The sequence below is a fragment of the Clytia hemisphaerica genome, unplaced genomic scaffold (assembly GCF_902728285.1).
Source record: "Clytia hemisphaerica strain Z4C2 unplaced genomic scaffold, Clytia hemisphaerica genome assembly, whole genome shotgun sequence".
In the NCBI taxonomy this organism is placed as follows: Eukaryota; Metazoa; Cnidaria; class Hydrozoa; order Leptothecata; family Clytiidae; genus Clytia; species Clytia hemisphaerica.
Genome location: NW_027103551.1, coordinates 1,328,811 through 1,344,704, shown reverse-complemented (window position 1 = coordinate 1,344,704; position 15,894 = coordinate 1,328,811). Strand labels below are relative to the sequence as shown.

General features: G+C 35.5%; 1 protein-coding gene and 1 long non-coding RNA gene across 2 annotated transcripts; both read right to left on the bottom strand.

The window, feature by feature from the left end:
• Positions 1–2,387: 2,387 nt before the first annotated feature.
• On the bottom strand, positions 2,388–14,073 carry LOC136800210 (uncharacterized). Its single transcript, XM_067056830.1, has 5 exons — positions 13,744–14,073; positions 13,266–13,430; positions 4,466–4,648; positions 3,970–4,059; positions 2,388–2,614 (listed from the first exon to the last, which is right to left on the bottom strand). The coding sequence occupies exons 1-5, from the start codon at positions 14,000–14,002 to the stop codon at positions 2,472–2,474; spliced, it is 840 nt and encodes a 279-aa protein (XP_066912931.1). The 5' UTR covers positions 14,003–14,073; the 3' UTR covers positions 2,388–2,471.
• Positions 6,007–11,162, bottom strand: LOC136800206 (uncharacterized). Its single transcript, XR_010845682.1, has 4 exons — positions 11,034–11,162; positions 8,218–8,394; positions 7,714–7,814; positions 6,007–7,385 (listed from the first exon to the last, which is right to left on the bottom strand). It is a non-coding gene; the product is annotated as an uncharacterized lncRNA (long non-coding RNA).
• Positions 14,074–15,894: the final 1,821 nt, after the last annotated feature.

The window sequence follows — 15,894 nt, the reverse complement described above, 5'->3', positions numbered from 1 at the left end:
TGTCATACCAACCACAACACCCAGACTGTCACTTTACTCACAATCTTTACAATATAATACTAATTTATCATATGGCAATGGAAAATGTATTGAAAATATTTTCATCTCCAGGAAATGAGTAATTTTTGAGAAAAGTCGAAAGTTGTCGAAGTTAATTTGACATTGATGAATAGGGAAATCCGAGAAAATTACTTTTTCTTTTTCATTAATTTCGTTTGCAGAATAGACATTTTTATTTCTTTTTTTTTAATGATGTTAATGCACTTTTGGCTGTTGTACAGTCAACACTCTCTAATTCGAACCTTTATAAATCGAATCTTACTGAAAAGTGGTTTAAATTACTCTCTGTAATTCGTATCTTTCTCTAATTTGAAGAAAATCTTTGCCCCCCTTTGAAGATCAAATTAGAGAGAGTCTGCAATACTTATATTGTACACTAGCTATTAAAATATTGATTGATTGTTTTGATTATTTATCAGATTTAATAAATGATGTTTTAGCCTGGATGGCCTCAATCTTTTCTTCTATGTATTTAATCAAAGTCAACAAACCTTAATTAGCCTGATTAAATGATTGAGCCCTTTATTCTTTCATAAAATGAAGAACATGTAGTTAAAGAATACTCTCGCTAATTCGACCGAACTTCCATTATTTGTCTCAGGGGAATAGAATCCTCGTAGAATACTTTTTATTTATCCAATCTCTCTCTAATTCGACCAAATTAAACTCTCCGTTCAAAGTTGAGTCAGCAAGGATTAACTGTTTGTCTATTCGAACTGGGCAAATTACATCATTATAGCATTTTACACCATCATTAAAATCAAAAACTCCCCAGAATAATCAAGCCACGGCAACTCCTGTCACCAAACTTTAACATCGTTTTAAATTGATGAAAATTTCTTTTTGATTTATATCTCATCCGGAAATAGCTTTTTGAAAAATTATAATGACTGATCTGTGTGATGTAAGACTCATTAAAATCATTATTAGTAACGAAGAAAATTCTTTTTCTGACCACTTTAAGAGGTTACAAAACTGCTACAATATCAGAGAAACTAGAATATAATGTCATCATTGATAGAGCATATCATCTAAGTGTCCAAATTCTGTGAAGCCTTCGGATGTTCTTGACTTTTTGAGATTTAAGTCTAAAAATGTTCTTAACATGTTCTTATTTTCGCCATTTTAATTTGTTTAAGAAATCGGGTGGTTTGGAGTCACCAAATCCTTAATGTTCTTAACTTGTTCTTAACATTTTAGCCATTGATGCCTTCTCGGGTAAGTTATGGTAAGTTATTTCCTAATTTCTGCTGACGCCATCAAAATTTCGAAAAACACAACAATGTCGTTACGGATTGCTGAAGCTGTGAACAGGGTAGACCAACCCTGACCAACTGAGCCCTTATGGACAAAACGGTGTTCAATGCAACAAACATCAACGGACTTAACTTATCATGAAGAAGTTTTTCGAGTTCAGTTATTCAGTTGAAGATGTGACAGGGTTTGGAATGACCTACTTTCGGTTTGCGACGATCGAAGCTTGTCATGGTTTAGGATCGGCTCTTCATCGGTTATAGTACGATTAATACTATCGTCTAAATTTGAAAACGGTAGTTAGCCCGGGCGGAGTAGGCAGTGGCGGAGGTGTTTACAGTTTGTTCCAAACTATACAGCCACTTTCTCGTAAACTGCCCTAACGCCTTGACTCTGCGCATATACATTTTCCCGCGTTTACGGACCTCTAACGGACGATAGCATCGTCTACGACGAAGCTTAAAATGGTGAAAATGAGGAAGGGCTAAAGATTGGTTTTGCCCAAAATATTTCCTCAACTCGATAAGGTGTACAGTGAATCTCATAATTTGGTCCATTTACTCTCGTTCTCTTCAATGAAAAGTAACTGATTTTGTTTGTCATAAGAAATCTCAAGGTATATAAAGATTGGCAAGTTTGATATCATTTATGATTGTAAGAATATATTTGAAAAACATAATATCTTAAAAATACTACAACGTATATTATTGAACTTAAAAATTCTGTTCCATCTCAGATACAAGCGCCCATTCAAATGTCTTTGCTATAGTTCTAGAGCTATGGTTTTTCTCTATGTACACTTTTCTTCATATTTTCCAGCAGTTATTAAGGACGGTCATTACTGTTGACGCTTGTTGTCTTTGCATAGATTTTAAATCTCGTTTTGACCTTCAATCTTTCTTTCATGAAATTCATGGTATGTACCATTGCAATGTCTTCCACGGACCCAACAGCTGATTGGTTGAAAGTGACTTATTGACTGATTTTACGTCACTTACAACCAATCAGCTATTGGGGTCCGTGATATAATGTCAGAAGACATTGCAATGGTGCATATCATGAATTTGACGAACCAATCATATTTGTTAAAACCACTGATAAAATATTTACAATCCAATTTTTCACAGTTATTATTGATCTCCAACACAAGAATTAATTCAAAAGCCATAGATGTTATGAGTAACTGAATAACTTTTACCGGGTTTAAAATAATCATTGTCGATGTATGCTGGTTGTGTGCGTTTGGGTGGTGCACCTTTTGTGTTCACGCTCGCCGTTTGCCGTAAAAGACCATCGTCAACTAAAAATTTGAAGAAGATGAATAGTTTATAACGTGGTTGTGAGTCATCATAGACTAGTAAACCACGTCGTTGTATTTCGCTGCAGCTTAAGCTTGTAATGGGCTCTATGTTTATATGTTCACTGAATACCTTAAGGGAAGAAATTTTCGCGAGAAGAAATTTTCGCGGAATTTAATTTCGCGAATCAGAGTTTCAAAATGGCAAATTTCTCGGAATTTAATTTCGCGAATGAGCCGATTTCAAAAGTTTCACGGAATTTAATTTCGCGATTAAGAAGAAGTTATCAACTTAAATTAACTTTTAACCATCACGGAGTTATTTATATTTGTTTATATTTGATAAGAAATACACGTTATAATGCTTAAATATCAATTGTGTCCATATTTTTTGGTAATACCTGGTCAAAAACAACAAAATAAAAGAAGAAGAAAAAAAATCGAATTTCGCGGAATTTAATTTCGCGATTGAACAATTTTGGTGTGTTTCGCGGAATTTAATTTCGCGAATTACACCCAAATTCGCGAAATTAAATTCCGCGAATATTTCTTCCGCGAAAATTTCTTCTCGCGAAAATTTCTTCCCTTAAGGTACTATCTTTCCAGGCCACTCTCCGCGTCAATTTCTATTTTTTATTAGAACTCTTTTTTTATAACTCTTTATAAGCACTATTCCCGTGCTCCTGTGTCCAAGGAAAGACAGACGCTTGCGCTAGAGTCGCTAGAGTCATCAAGATTCATTGTTTATCTAAATATTAGGAATCCCCTAAAGACGAAGTGAAATTTCACTAGATAGGAGGGTGGTGTCTTACTGGAATATGTGGTGTTTAGGTTATGTATCAACTCGAATGTTACAAAAACAACAAAAAGTAAAAAATTCTCTCTTGGGATAATTTGCTCTGAGGTTTCCGGAGTTCCGGTCCACACATACTACGAAGTTCTTCAACACCCTAGTACCCCCTACCCCCGGTTTGACTATGGAACTATTGAACTTGTGTTCTTGGTGTATGTTTTTATACCCCCTTCCTTTAAATTCATCTATTGATTATTATTGCTCATTTTATTAGTGTTTCTGGTGTCCCTTCCTCTTGACGGTATGATCTACAATCCTGGACAGAACTGTTTGTCTACCCCCCTTCCCCAATATCAATGCTGATGGCAAGTCTTGTGAACGTGCAAAAATTCAACTCCAACATTGATTTTGATGGGAGAGGGGGGACTTGCCGGTGGAAAAGGGTCACGACACCAGTTTTGACCATGATTTTAGTGGTCTTTTTGCGGGAAGTAAGAAACCCTTAGTGTTTTACATTTTTGTTTGTTTGTTTGTACCTATATCATAGGTATATATTCAAAAATACCTCTGGTCTCTTTTGCTTCTTCGTACACGTGGTCAAATGAAACTCTTCCTTCATCTTCTATCTCCAATGTGTTTGAATGCTGAATGACACCTAAAAAATAATATTTGTTGCATCTTGAGTCAGATCATTTAAACTATCGAATCTTAACCACCATAGTTATTTTTTTCAAAAACTTCTTTGAAATTATGAAGACGAAAAAGTCTTTCGAAGAAGGAAATCTTTTCAAAATTCTCTTTTTGGATCCTTTTCGTCGAAATTTAATTCTTTCTATACCCTGCTGGCACAAAACGTTGTTTTAACGTTTGTCTAACGCTCACGACGACCCATATATATAATGTTAGATGAACGTGTTGAAACAACATTGTGCTCTAGCTGGGTAGGAAGGGTCAGGGCTTGGGGGCTCGGTTCGCATATAATTTTGTGCTACATTCTCAAACCTAAGTACCACTAGGCTTTTTTGCTATTCTTATAGCCTCTATTAAAAATCCACACTTACCTAAGGTTTTATCTTTTAATGGATCATTTAATCTTCTCTTAAGACGTTTGACCATTTTTCGTTCGACTGTACCATCTTCTTCCACAACTTCTTCTTCAACGTCCTCCATCAACTGAAGATTTCGTTCGAAAACACCTCGCATGTTTCCTGGTGGGTCATATCTTGCACACACGTAATGTTTTCCTGTGAAAATTCCAAAAAAAAGATGAAGTTTGCATCATTGGGAGTATTCTTCGAGCGAGAGAGTGACTCTCGAAGAAACGTCCAAATATAAAATATGTTTGTGTACTATCACTGGGCGAAATAATGTCTTTCAAATCGTCGGAAAGATGTAGGAAGGTCACATTTCCACATCTTTCGACAGAGTTGAAAGTTGGTCTTTCAACAAAAATTGGAAAGATGTGCACCTTACCTTTCAACATCTTTCGACCAGATCATCTTCCCATCTTTCCAAAAAAGTTGAAAGACGACCTTCTCAAACTTTCAAACAGGCTGGGAAAATGAAATTCCCAACTTCCTAATATGTTGAAATTTCATATTCTGACATCTTTCGACAGGTTTTAAAGTTGGTCTTTCAACAAGGATTGGGAAGTTGTGCACCTTACCTTTCAACATCTTTCGACCAGATCGTCTTCCCAACTTTCCAAAAAAGTTGAAAGACCACATTCTCAAACTTTCAAACAGGCTTGAAAAATTAAATTCCTAACTCCCTAATATGTTGAAATTTCATATTGCGAAACTTTCCAAATACTTTGGAAGATGATTTTTGCTTTTTTCGAAATCTTTCATTAACAAGTCTTCAAAAGTAAATGAGAGATCTTTTAAATAATTTGTGTTTATGTGCGGATAAATTTTTTCTGTGACATTAAAACGAACAATTGATATATTTACAAAGCATAGAATACAGAAAATATGAAACAAAATAGTACGGTAGTGATGACTTTTTGCTAAAAAAATTAAGCAGTCTAAATAAAATAATTCTGAATGACAAATTACACGTTTTGTATAAGAACAATTTTATTAGAACACGAGGCTGAAATTTGGCCAACACCTAAAAACAATTAAGAACAATCTGAGCCTCAGCTTTCAGAAATTATTAAAACACTTATTTCAATAGATTTTAACTGATTCTTAAGTAAAGAAACTAAGCGGCTAAGAACATCATGAGAAGAAGCCTGAAAAATTGCAAAAATTAAGAACAGCCCAGCCTGAGCAAGAATTTACTGGTTCTTATAAAAAATGCGTGTAATTTCTATAATCTAATTTCCTTTTCAATAATATAATAACTAATCTAAATTATAATTTTTTAGAATCTTAGTCCCTATCAAGGAATAGATTGGCCATAGGGCTTCAAAAGACATTAAAGGATACATTGAAATTTCCATTCCCGTAAGTGCGAAATCCTCGTTAAATACTTTGGGAATACTCTCTAAATGGGGATCAATTCTACTAAATTATAGACATTTTTATAAGCATACTGCTAACAAGCATATCCAGACTGATCTCTTGGAAAAACTAAACATTGCCTATAAAGCATATGCTGAGCCTCAGTTAACAAAGTTTCAAATAATTTAATCTCCTAAATCACAAAAAAAAACAAGCATAATGTGTAAATTGCACTATTTAAAATACCCTTATACATAAGTATAAAAAATTGTGTGATCCCTTTGCGAGTTTGAGAGAGAGAGAGCAAACTTTCAATGTTTGGGAAACTGGAATTGATTACTCACATCGTCGTCAAAAAGGTTCAACCGGGTGTTTCAAAACTATTTCTAATATTTTTTTGATAATTAAAACAAGACTCTCGAATCCGAGTGGTAAGTCAAAATTCCTAGAAAAAGTCAAAAAGTTTCTTGAATGGGCGGATGGTGGAACAAAATTATGGGCGGTGGGGTTTTAGGGAAGATTTGGGCGCCTGAGGGTATTAGCCAGTATTATAAATATAAGAAGTAATGAAGTAAAAAATAAGAAAAATATAAAAATACTGTATAATAAATTAAAAAAATTATGCAAATCACTCTAAAAGATGACACTATGAATAATGAAAGCTATGCCAAATAAACTCTTTTGTGCTCAATTATAGGGGAGGGTAGAAAAACCATAAAGTACAAGTCATTATTAAAAACTGATATTAAGATGATTTTCCCAAAATGCCCTAGTCTGAATAAACGTCCCACCTACTTTGTAATTTTTTTAAAAAAATTGTGGACTCAGACATTTTGACAAAATTAATTTCAGGGGTAAACCGAAAGTCTCCTCATTTTCTCAATTTAACATATTCTGGGATATTTTTGAATGCTTTTGAAGAATATTTTCAAACCTCAAACACATTATCCAACGAAAAATCTACACAGTAAAAGAAGCATAAATCTGAACCAGACCGAAAATTTTTTAAACTCCACCTTGTTATTCAGACCCCCGCTTTTATTAGATTTTGCCATATTTTATCATAATTTATAATATACTTGGGACCTAGAGTAGTCGAAAATGAAGGTTTTTAAGCCCTTTTCAGAGAAAATTCATAAAATGGGAGGGGGTCTTATAAAATTATATTACGGTGATATTTTCCAAAAATATGACCCACAATCTCACTCCAGTCCTCAGTTTAGTTGTTCACTTATTAGACTGAGGTTATTGTGCTATACAACACGTGATGGTACAGTATTGTCAATCCGTTGAAGATGGTACAGATTGACTCTTACAATTAAGCATTAAAGAGTACAAGAATACCTTCTATCATTCAGCAACCAACTATTGCAATGAAAATATTACCAAGTTATTATTTTCGAAGTTGAAACGAACTACCACATGAAGCATATAAATATCTTGATTGCATGGCAGCAACATAAATTTTTGTTTTGCAGCATCGTTTTTCAAGTGCATTTCAAAATCAGCCAGTAACTGTCCTTACGTCATGACCCTAATAAAACAAATAGAAATTGAATCAGTATTGAAATCCAGGCATACAAAACGGTGTATAACTAAAAGAGGTTTGTAAAATTGTTGATAAGTTATTTACAGCTTTCAGTAGACTATAGTAGAAAGACCCTTTAGTAAGACAAATTATTCAGATTGTTTCTATTTCTAAAGAGTTCTAAAAAAGGTTACAACAACCTATTTTCAAAAATATTTTGAACTTAGGTCAAGACTTTGTGTACTGTAACAAAATTTTAGCTTCTTTTGATGCACAATGGAATAGTATCATCAATAGTCTTGTATTACTGGATTATATTACAAAAAATACTTACCGTGTTGTATTTTGTTCCTTGTTCAATGGATAAAATGAATCTATTTTCAATGAAATCCCCAAAACTTCAATGGCTCAATGTCGACACACATTCAATGTACCCTATAAACATGAAAGCTTTATGAAAATTTGACACACTGTAAAGGTTGCCACCTCAGAGTTTAAAAAGTAATTTCCCTGTTCTACACATTTTTTATAAGCAATCAGGCTGCTAAGGCTTGAGGCCTCAAATTTGTCAATCTCGAAAAGTGACAGCTGTTTTAGATGATCTAACCATGGCAAACTATAGCCCTTTGACCCAATACACATAAATATGGTATAATATTAGGGGTATTCAAAGCAATTTTTTCAGAAAATGGACCAGAATGCTAAGTAACCCTAGGCCTGACCAGAAAATTGGAGTTGCTTATTAAAAAATGTGAATTTAATCATGTCATCTTTTTCAGTTCCATAGCAAAAACAAAAACGTCAACATTTCTTTTTTTTTAGACTAAAAAAGGCCAACCTTCAGCTATGTTATCATTTGATATTCCACGTTGAGTTTAATTTAACATCATTTTTTACTTCAACCATGTTATGACAAAATCTTCATTAATTCTAACAGGGAAGTCAGAATAAGAATTTTCCAAAATAAAATGATCTGACAGCTTGCATTCCAACCAACCAACTTTTACTTTATCTCCTGAAAACAGAAAGACAACTAGTTAAAACAAAAGTGACCAGCTTTGGTCCAGGGGGATCAAGCAGTTAGTACAAGACATCATACCAGTTGCTACCAGGTGGTGTGTTATGTGAATTTGAATTCCTTACAAAAATCTTAAAATCGGTTTGCGGGTTGTCAGAGAAATTTATTATCTAAAATATTTCCTAAAATGTTGTAATCTCCTATTGAAAGATGAAAAAATTCAAAGGTTCTAGAGGGACCAGATATTATTTTATCTGATTATATTCTTTTTATCTGTCACTGTAACGGTCAAAAACCTACTTTCAAGGGTAGTACTAAGTGTATACCGTGAGTGGTCCTAAATTCGACAGCCTTGCTTAATTCCAACCCCCCAAATAACGGGTACGAAAAAATTCTATGTTTACAAACACTCCCTCTCCAAGTTGAACAATAAACGATTGCAAGAACTCTCAAGAGTACAAGACAAATTCAAAACATCTAACAAGATGGCTAGAATGATGTCAAGATGTCAGATTCGGCTAATGCTTCAGATGCAAATATACCCCCCGGAGCTTCGTCACCCTGGTGCATATCCCTAACCCCTCACCCGGCCGGCGGTGCACCCACCCAGCGGTGCACACCTGTGGTGGCTTCTTCGGAGTAATGGCGATCATAACAGTTAGCCTAACTCGTCAGTCAGACTTATCTATATATAGTACTAAGACCTTCGTAAAAGTAACCCCAAATAACGATTTTTCGACAGCTGGCTTGGCCTAGTGGATAGGGCAATGGTTTCTAAACCTATATGTTCCCGGTTTGAGACCCTCTTTGGTCACTATTCAACTTAAAAAAAATTCCAAGTCCAGCCGGATGGGTTGGCAAACGATATCATCCACCAGGATGCATCCTCTCTTATTTTCCCCCTATTTTCTACTTTCCTATCTTCTATCCTGATTTTCTGACTTTCTCTAGTGTTTCTCTAGTGTTTTTGTGAAATTTGACCGTACCGGTGAAAGTGGTCTCTGACCCCGGCTCGAACCACCAAATGCAAGCAACCTTCATTTACAAGCCCGATACCTAACCGCTTGCGCCACCGAGACACGGCAGAAAACTGTCATTCACAAATACTTATAGCGTGTAATTTACAGACCTTTATTAAGAAAGCTCCCAACCCTACCGGTGCCCCTACAAGGATCCCTACGGGATCCTAAGTTAGGTCACAGGGTACGGATGCCCCTAAGAAGGCCTTCGGCCTTATATTGTGACTCTCGAGCTCCAACCCTAACCCTAACTGATAATAACCGAACCCCCGTCTAGGTCCGCAGATTGAAAAATTTCACTTGCATCCTGGTGGATGATATCGTCTGCTAACCAGCCGGATGCATCTGAAGCTTTAGCCAAATGTAAGATGTCAATAATGTAATTAAAAAGTGTGAGTTGTAAAAGTAATTACTGTATATAATCTCTCAGTTTAGTTAACACTTTGTTGGTATCTACATTGTGTCACAGCAAAAAATTTTGTTTTCATTTTAGTTTGTATCTTTGAAAGACCACGTCGGATTTAGGACCACTCACGATATGTGTGATGATTTTACCAGCTTCTTACGAAAAGGCATTTAGATGACATGTCTCGTACTAGCTGCTTGACCCCCTACTTGGTTGATTATCAAGAAGAATTCCTGTATTCATGATATTCATGATGTAATCTTTTATACGGAAGCACACAAAATAGTCCGGAACTAGTGGCAAAATTTGCCACTAGTCTTTTGTTATTTTGCCACTAGTTCCGGGTTATCTCGGGTGCTTCCGTATGAAAGATTACGTCATGAATATCATGAATATACATTACACATTATAAAAGAAAAAAACTGGAAAACTTTTGAAAAGGAGGCTTTCACCTAGGGGATGGGGCACTAATCTAGACAGCCGACAGGAATGTGCCATTGGAGTTTGAAAAGTGGACCCTGTCAGATATGAATTTTCGGCAAAATTGGGACTCTGTCAGAACGAAAACTGAAAATTTTTCCCATTTTCACCCTGAAAAGTGGCAAAAATTAATAAAAGTAGATGAAAAATTAAAAGATTTTCTGTTTTCCACCCTGAAGATTGTCCAAAATAGTCAAAAATCTAAATTTTTGGGAACCTGTCATATACCGTGAGATTGGGCAACTTGCATCAGTGGAGGCTAACATGCATAGCTCTCGAATGATTTACCTGGCTGGTTGGTCATTAAAATACAACATTAAATCAAAACAAAAATGGTAGAGTACTACTACTAGCAGATGGCAGAGCTGCGTAGTTCATTTGTTTTGAAATTTTTCTGATTTAATTGGTCAGCCATCTGATGGCTATGGAGCCTAAAAATGGGATCCTGTCACCAGCAGCCACACATACCCAATTTTGCCTAAGTGCCTCACTAGTGCCTCCCCCTGGGAGGCTAATACCCTGAAGTTATTCAAAAGTAAATTGTTGTGGAAAATCCACATCGTCCACTGGGGGTTAACAGACTATAACTGGAACTGCCCATAGCTTTGAAAAGCTGTGGTGTAGCCATATTGTGTATCACACTTCAATCATACTTTTTTGTGTCCAGACTGGACACAAAAAGTATGATTGAAGTGTGGTTGATAATTAGAAATATATAAAAAGGAGCTCACCTTAGCATCTTTTGATTCATATTTCATATCTTTAGAATAAAGTTTCCATTTGCACTGCATTTTGGCTTTGCTTTGGTTTGCTGTCTTCCTCATCACACGCCTTCCACTCATTGAGTTTCAAGCCCGAAGGGCTAGAGGTCAATCTCTAACCTTTCTCAGGCAAGAAAAATTGAAGCCTTAAAATATGCGCCGTATTTTTGATGACGGATTGAATCTAGCAATTCCTTTGTTTTTGAGTGATATATTTTTCGAAATTAAGCGGTAAATTTTAGTTTCAATCTATTATTTGTGTAAAAACCAGGCGGGTCGCTCAAGGCCGCGCAACTTTGGTAGGATTTGTTGGCTTCAAATCCTACCAAGGAGATTGACCTCTAGCCTTCGGCTTGAAACTCAATGCTTCCACTCCACGGCTTCCAGTTTCAAAATTACAAAAAGAAATTTTGCCGGCAATCATAAATCATAACATTCGAAAATAATCTAATTTTTTTTCCGGGGATTTACAAAAGTAATTCCATTGATGTGGATATTATATTTACAGTATTTAACCATAAACTGTGTATGTAATACACTTAGAATTATTTCATTTTACAAGAAATTTAGATATTTTAGTATTTTCTTGTGTTTTAAACGTCAAAAAGTATGCTTCAAATAGTCTTTTTGATCCCCGGTATTCATCAGTGCGGACTTTGGTTCGTAAACGTTTTGGCGCGTCCTTCTTTCAGCAACATGGAAAAACCAAGAGAAGTTCATCTTTCGAGAAGTTGAAAGACGTCGAAATACGAGCGTCGAAATTTTTGCTTTTTTTATTTATAAGTCTGATAAGTAAGAAGAACCAGAAAATTTTGGCTCAGGCTGGGCTGTCTGGACTGTTCTTAATTTTTCGAGGTTTTTAGGCTTAAATGTTCTTACGATTAGTTTTTTTTCTTAAGAAATTAAAATGGCTTAAAATCTATTAAAACCCATTAAAAATCAGCAAGCTCGTGTTCTTTTAAAATTGTTCCTATAAAAAAGCGTGTATTTAAAAAATATTAAATAAACATTAAACATTAAACGTAAAAGTGTAAAAGTTCGCCTTTCGAAAAGTTGGAAGACGTCGATATACGAGTTTTAGACATCTTTTTGAAAAATTGAAAGTTCATATTTCGAAACTTTTGAAATACAGAGAAGTTCATCTTTCGAAAAGTTGAAAGACGTCGATAAACGACTTTTCGACATCTTTTTGAAAAATTGAAAGTTCATATTTCAAAACTTTTGAAATACAGAGAAGTTCATCTTTCGAAAAGTTGAAAGACGTCGATAAACGACTTTCGACATCTTTTTGAAAAATAGAAAGTTCATATTTCAAAACTTTTGAAATACAGAGAAGTTCATCTTTCGAAAAGTTGAAAGACGTCGATAAACGACTTTTCGACATCTTTTTGAAAAATTGAAAGTTCATGTTTCAAAACTTTTGAAATACAGAGAAGTTCGTCTTTCGAAAAATAGAAAGTTGTTGGAAGATGAGTTTTCAACAAAATTCAACAAACTTGTAAGTTCGTCTTTCCAAATCTTGGAAAAAAAGAGAAGTTCATCTTCCTAAAAGTCGAAAGACATCGAAAGATGAGCTTCCAATATCTTTCAACAAATTTGAAACTTCATCTTTCGAAAATTTTGGAAATTTGTTGAAAGTTGATCTTCTCAACATCTTTCGAAAATGGAAAGACAAGATTTCGCCCAGTGTATCGCCAATGCTTTCATTCAAGTCACGCTTCTTGAAATATCGAAAAAGGGCCTGGTTGCTCAATTGAGAATCCACCAACATTCTCGAAAGTCTTTAAATGAATATAGTACAACGCCATTTTAGCTGAAGACAACTTGAATGGTTTTTTTCAGCCGATCGCCTTTATTAGGTCAATAATAAGGGCTCTGCATGGGCCCCGGCGAGCCATTTTGAGTGAGGGGGCCAACATTTTGAAAAAAAATGTCGCCCACCATGGTTGGGCGACGAAGAAAATTTTTCACTTTTTACACCCTCAAAACACCTTAAAACAATTTATATTTGGGGAGAATAATAGTTTTTGTGGTTTGATTTGGTCTCAAACCAATTTAAAATAGTAACTCTTAAAAACGTATGACATGGTCTTCCAAAAAGTGGGGGGGCCATGGACCCCTTGGCCCCCCCGCTGAGTGGGTAATATGTTGCAAGATTTAAGAGCCAAAAATGTTTTCTCAGCAAGAAACGTAGAAACCAACCTGATTGGCTGGTTGCCATAGCAGCTCCAACTTTCTTTGAATGTTTCCACACAACTTGTGTAAAATGTCCTGTCTGAACTTCAAAATGATCTGAATGCTCATAATCGAAATTTTTTATCTCTCCATACCACTGTTCTGTTGCATCTTCACCTGTGAATATTTTCCCTGAAGAAAGAAAAACAGAGTATGAATTTAATCACACCACTAAATATTCGAAGTGAAAAAGTTATTTTCTATACAATACATACTTAGTAATTTGCAATCAACCTTCGGCCTTCACATACGTAATTTAATCAGCAATTTTATTTTGAGACATTTATCACACCCCTGTCTCACAACCGCGGTGGAGCTTTTCCCACAGATCTTCACAAGATTGTGAAGTGTATAGTGTAGAAAGCATCTCTGCCATTAAATTTCTCTATTATGACCAAGACGACACCTATACCTAAACACTTATGAAAACAAAATAGCAACTTACTGTTATTATTTGCCAAGTTCTCTCCGAGATTGTGTCTGACATCAACAGAAGAATGATAAAGATTCTCTTCTCTGGCCAGTTTGTCAGCCCATGCTTGAGCCTCAGCTGCTAGCGTGTTATCCCATTCTAAAGGCGACACACCGTGCTCATGGCGACGTTTGTTGTGCGATTCTAACAATTGACGTTGGAAGTCATCGAGATTTTGTGTATTGTTGTTTGTTGTTGTCGTGGTCTCACTTTTGGGTTTTGTATTGCACATGTTTGTAGGTTCTAGATATTCTGTTTTGTATCTTGTTTGTTTTTAAATCTTTTGTATCTCTTATTATATCTATGATGATGGAATAGAATATAAAAAAGTCGTTATTGATATTACCTCGGCTACTCCTGGTATCCATGAGAAAGAAAAGAGCTTCTTCAACCATCAAATACAGTGGAGTCTTTTTAACAATAATTCAAATGTCTCCTTATCTCAAACAGGTTTTATCACCCTTTCAATAGGCAATTTCACGGTCGAAATCTTTAGATGTTTTTGCGTCTAGTCAACGGGAAGCCGTTATGAAAGCGGAACCAGTCCTGATTACCCATGATCCATTTCGACTGTGAAATGGCCTATTAAGAATGCCTTATAAGCCTTACTCCGAAACTCGAAATTTCCTTAACTCGAGCGAATTTTAGTTCCCCGTGCGGGCTCGAGTACGGAAACACCAATTGGTGTTCTGTAGGGCTCCCCGATCAGTAGTGTAGTGGCAGGGGTGACGCCGAAATAAAAATGGCGCAAAAAACGCCTCTGTTTGCTAATTTTAGCGCCCCTTTACTCTTTCACACCTTAGATACGGCAGTTTTCGACCAAAAAGAGAGAACCATCTTCAAAAATCTTCTAAAATTGTCTCCCCAGTTTGCACGAAATTTAGTCGACCCACCTGCTACTGTCCCTGATTCAAATCTTGCCTCAAGCGGAAGATTTTACTCTTCTAAAGCAAATAGATCTTTCTCAACTCTCTTCTACCTCTATGCAAACATTATCGTAGTCTGTCGCAACCGAAATAAATTCTTTCTATCTGAAGGAAACGATTTTCCGTTAAATATGATCTACAAAATAACACAATGAAGCTTGCATGCTATTTCTGCATACGATACTTAAAAATTGCGGTTATTTTTGCAGACATTGTCATCATCTATTGTTTCTTGTAAAGTAAACAAATGATTGATTTACACTGCTAACAAATCTCATACAAGTTTAGAAACTTTATCACAACAATATTTGCCTTTGTATATCTCTTATTGTTCTAATTGCAAAAGCACAGACAGTTAAAAACGACACTTCTCTACGTCGAAGGTGCATAATTTCAACGCCAAGCCATTATTTACTCTGTACCAGTGTTTTTCACGTATAACGTATAGCGTACTACGAAAATAAGTTTTGAAATTTCCATAGATATCGGATCAATGTTTCTAGACAAGTCCTTAGTACACAGCTACAATCGTTCACTAAATATTTGAGACAAAGGGGAGTTCCCGGTGTAAATTTGAACACCACAATTGATTTTAGCGCCTTAAACTACACTTGGAAAGTAGAGTTTTAACTCTGAGTTTTAACATGAGACTTAAGACCTGAGGATCTCAGGATTTAAAAGCTCAAATTTGCTCGAATGAGGCTTGGAATATAGCGTAGAAGCCACCGAACCCCTCTAAAATCGAAATATTCAATGAAAGAAAGTGGAAGTGCTAAAATAGCAATTCTCGCCCGAACTTTAAATTCTGAAAAACGTTAAAGTACACTAAAATCTCAATATATTTCGAGGGAGATTGTAGCTATAAATAAAGCCGGTAAGTTTAAGTCGTCCAACAATATTCACAACGCAATGTTTTCTACGGAAAGACCCCGGTTTTTGCCAGTAGTGGCAAGTTTTATACAACTTTTGTCTAGTTTAAATTTGCCACTACTAGCTAAAACCGGGGTATTATCGTAGAAAACATTACGTCATGAATATCATGAATAGTTAGATTTAGCTTCCTCCGTACTGCAGCTATCATTGACTCAATGTTTTATTCTTTACTTTTACTGCATATGTATCTCTGAGCGAATAGCGCTTTTTTTTATAAGAATACACTTTATAAGAATGTCCATGATGAAAATGGCCAAAAAATTAA

What these genes read in the sequence shown, in the direction of transcription:
- LOC136800210 (XM_067056830.1), bottom strand. Translation starts at nt 14,002, where the DNA reads ATGTGCAATACAAAACCCAAAAGTGAGACCACGACAACAACAAACAAC. An exon ending in TATGGCAACCAGCCAATCAG is followed by an intron (nt 4,649 to 13,265) that starts GTTGGTTTCTAC and finishes GAATTTTCACAG; the next exon opens with GAAAACATTACGTGTGTGCA. An exon ending in ATTAAAAGATAAAACCTTAG is followed by an intron (nt 4,060 to 4,465) that starts GTAAGTGTGGAT and finishes ATTATTTTTTAG; the next exon opens with GTGTCATTCAGCATTCAAAC.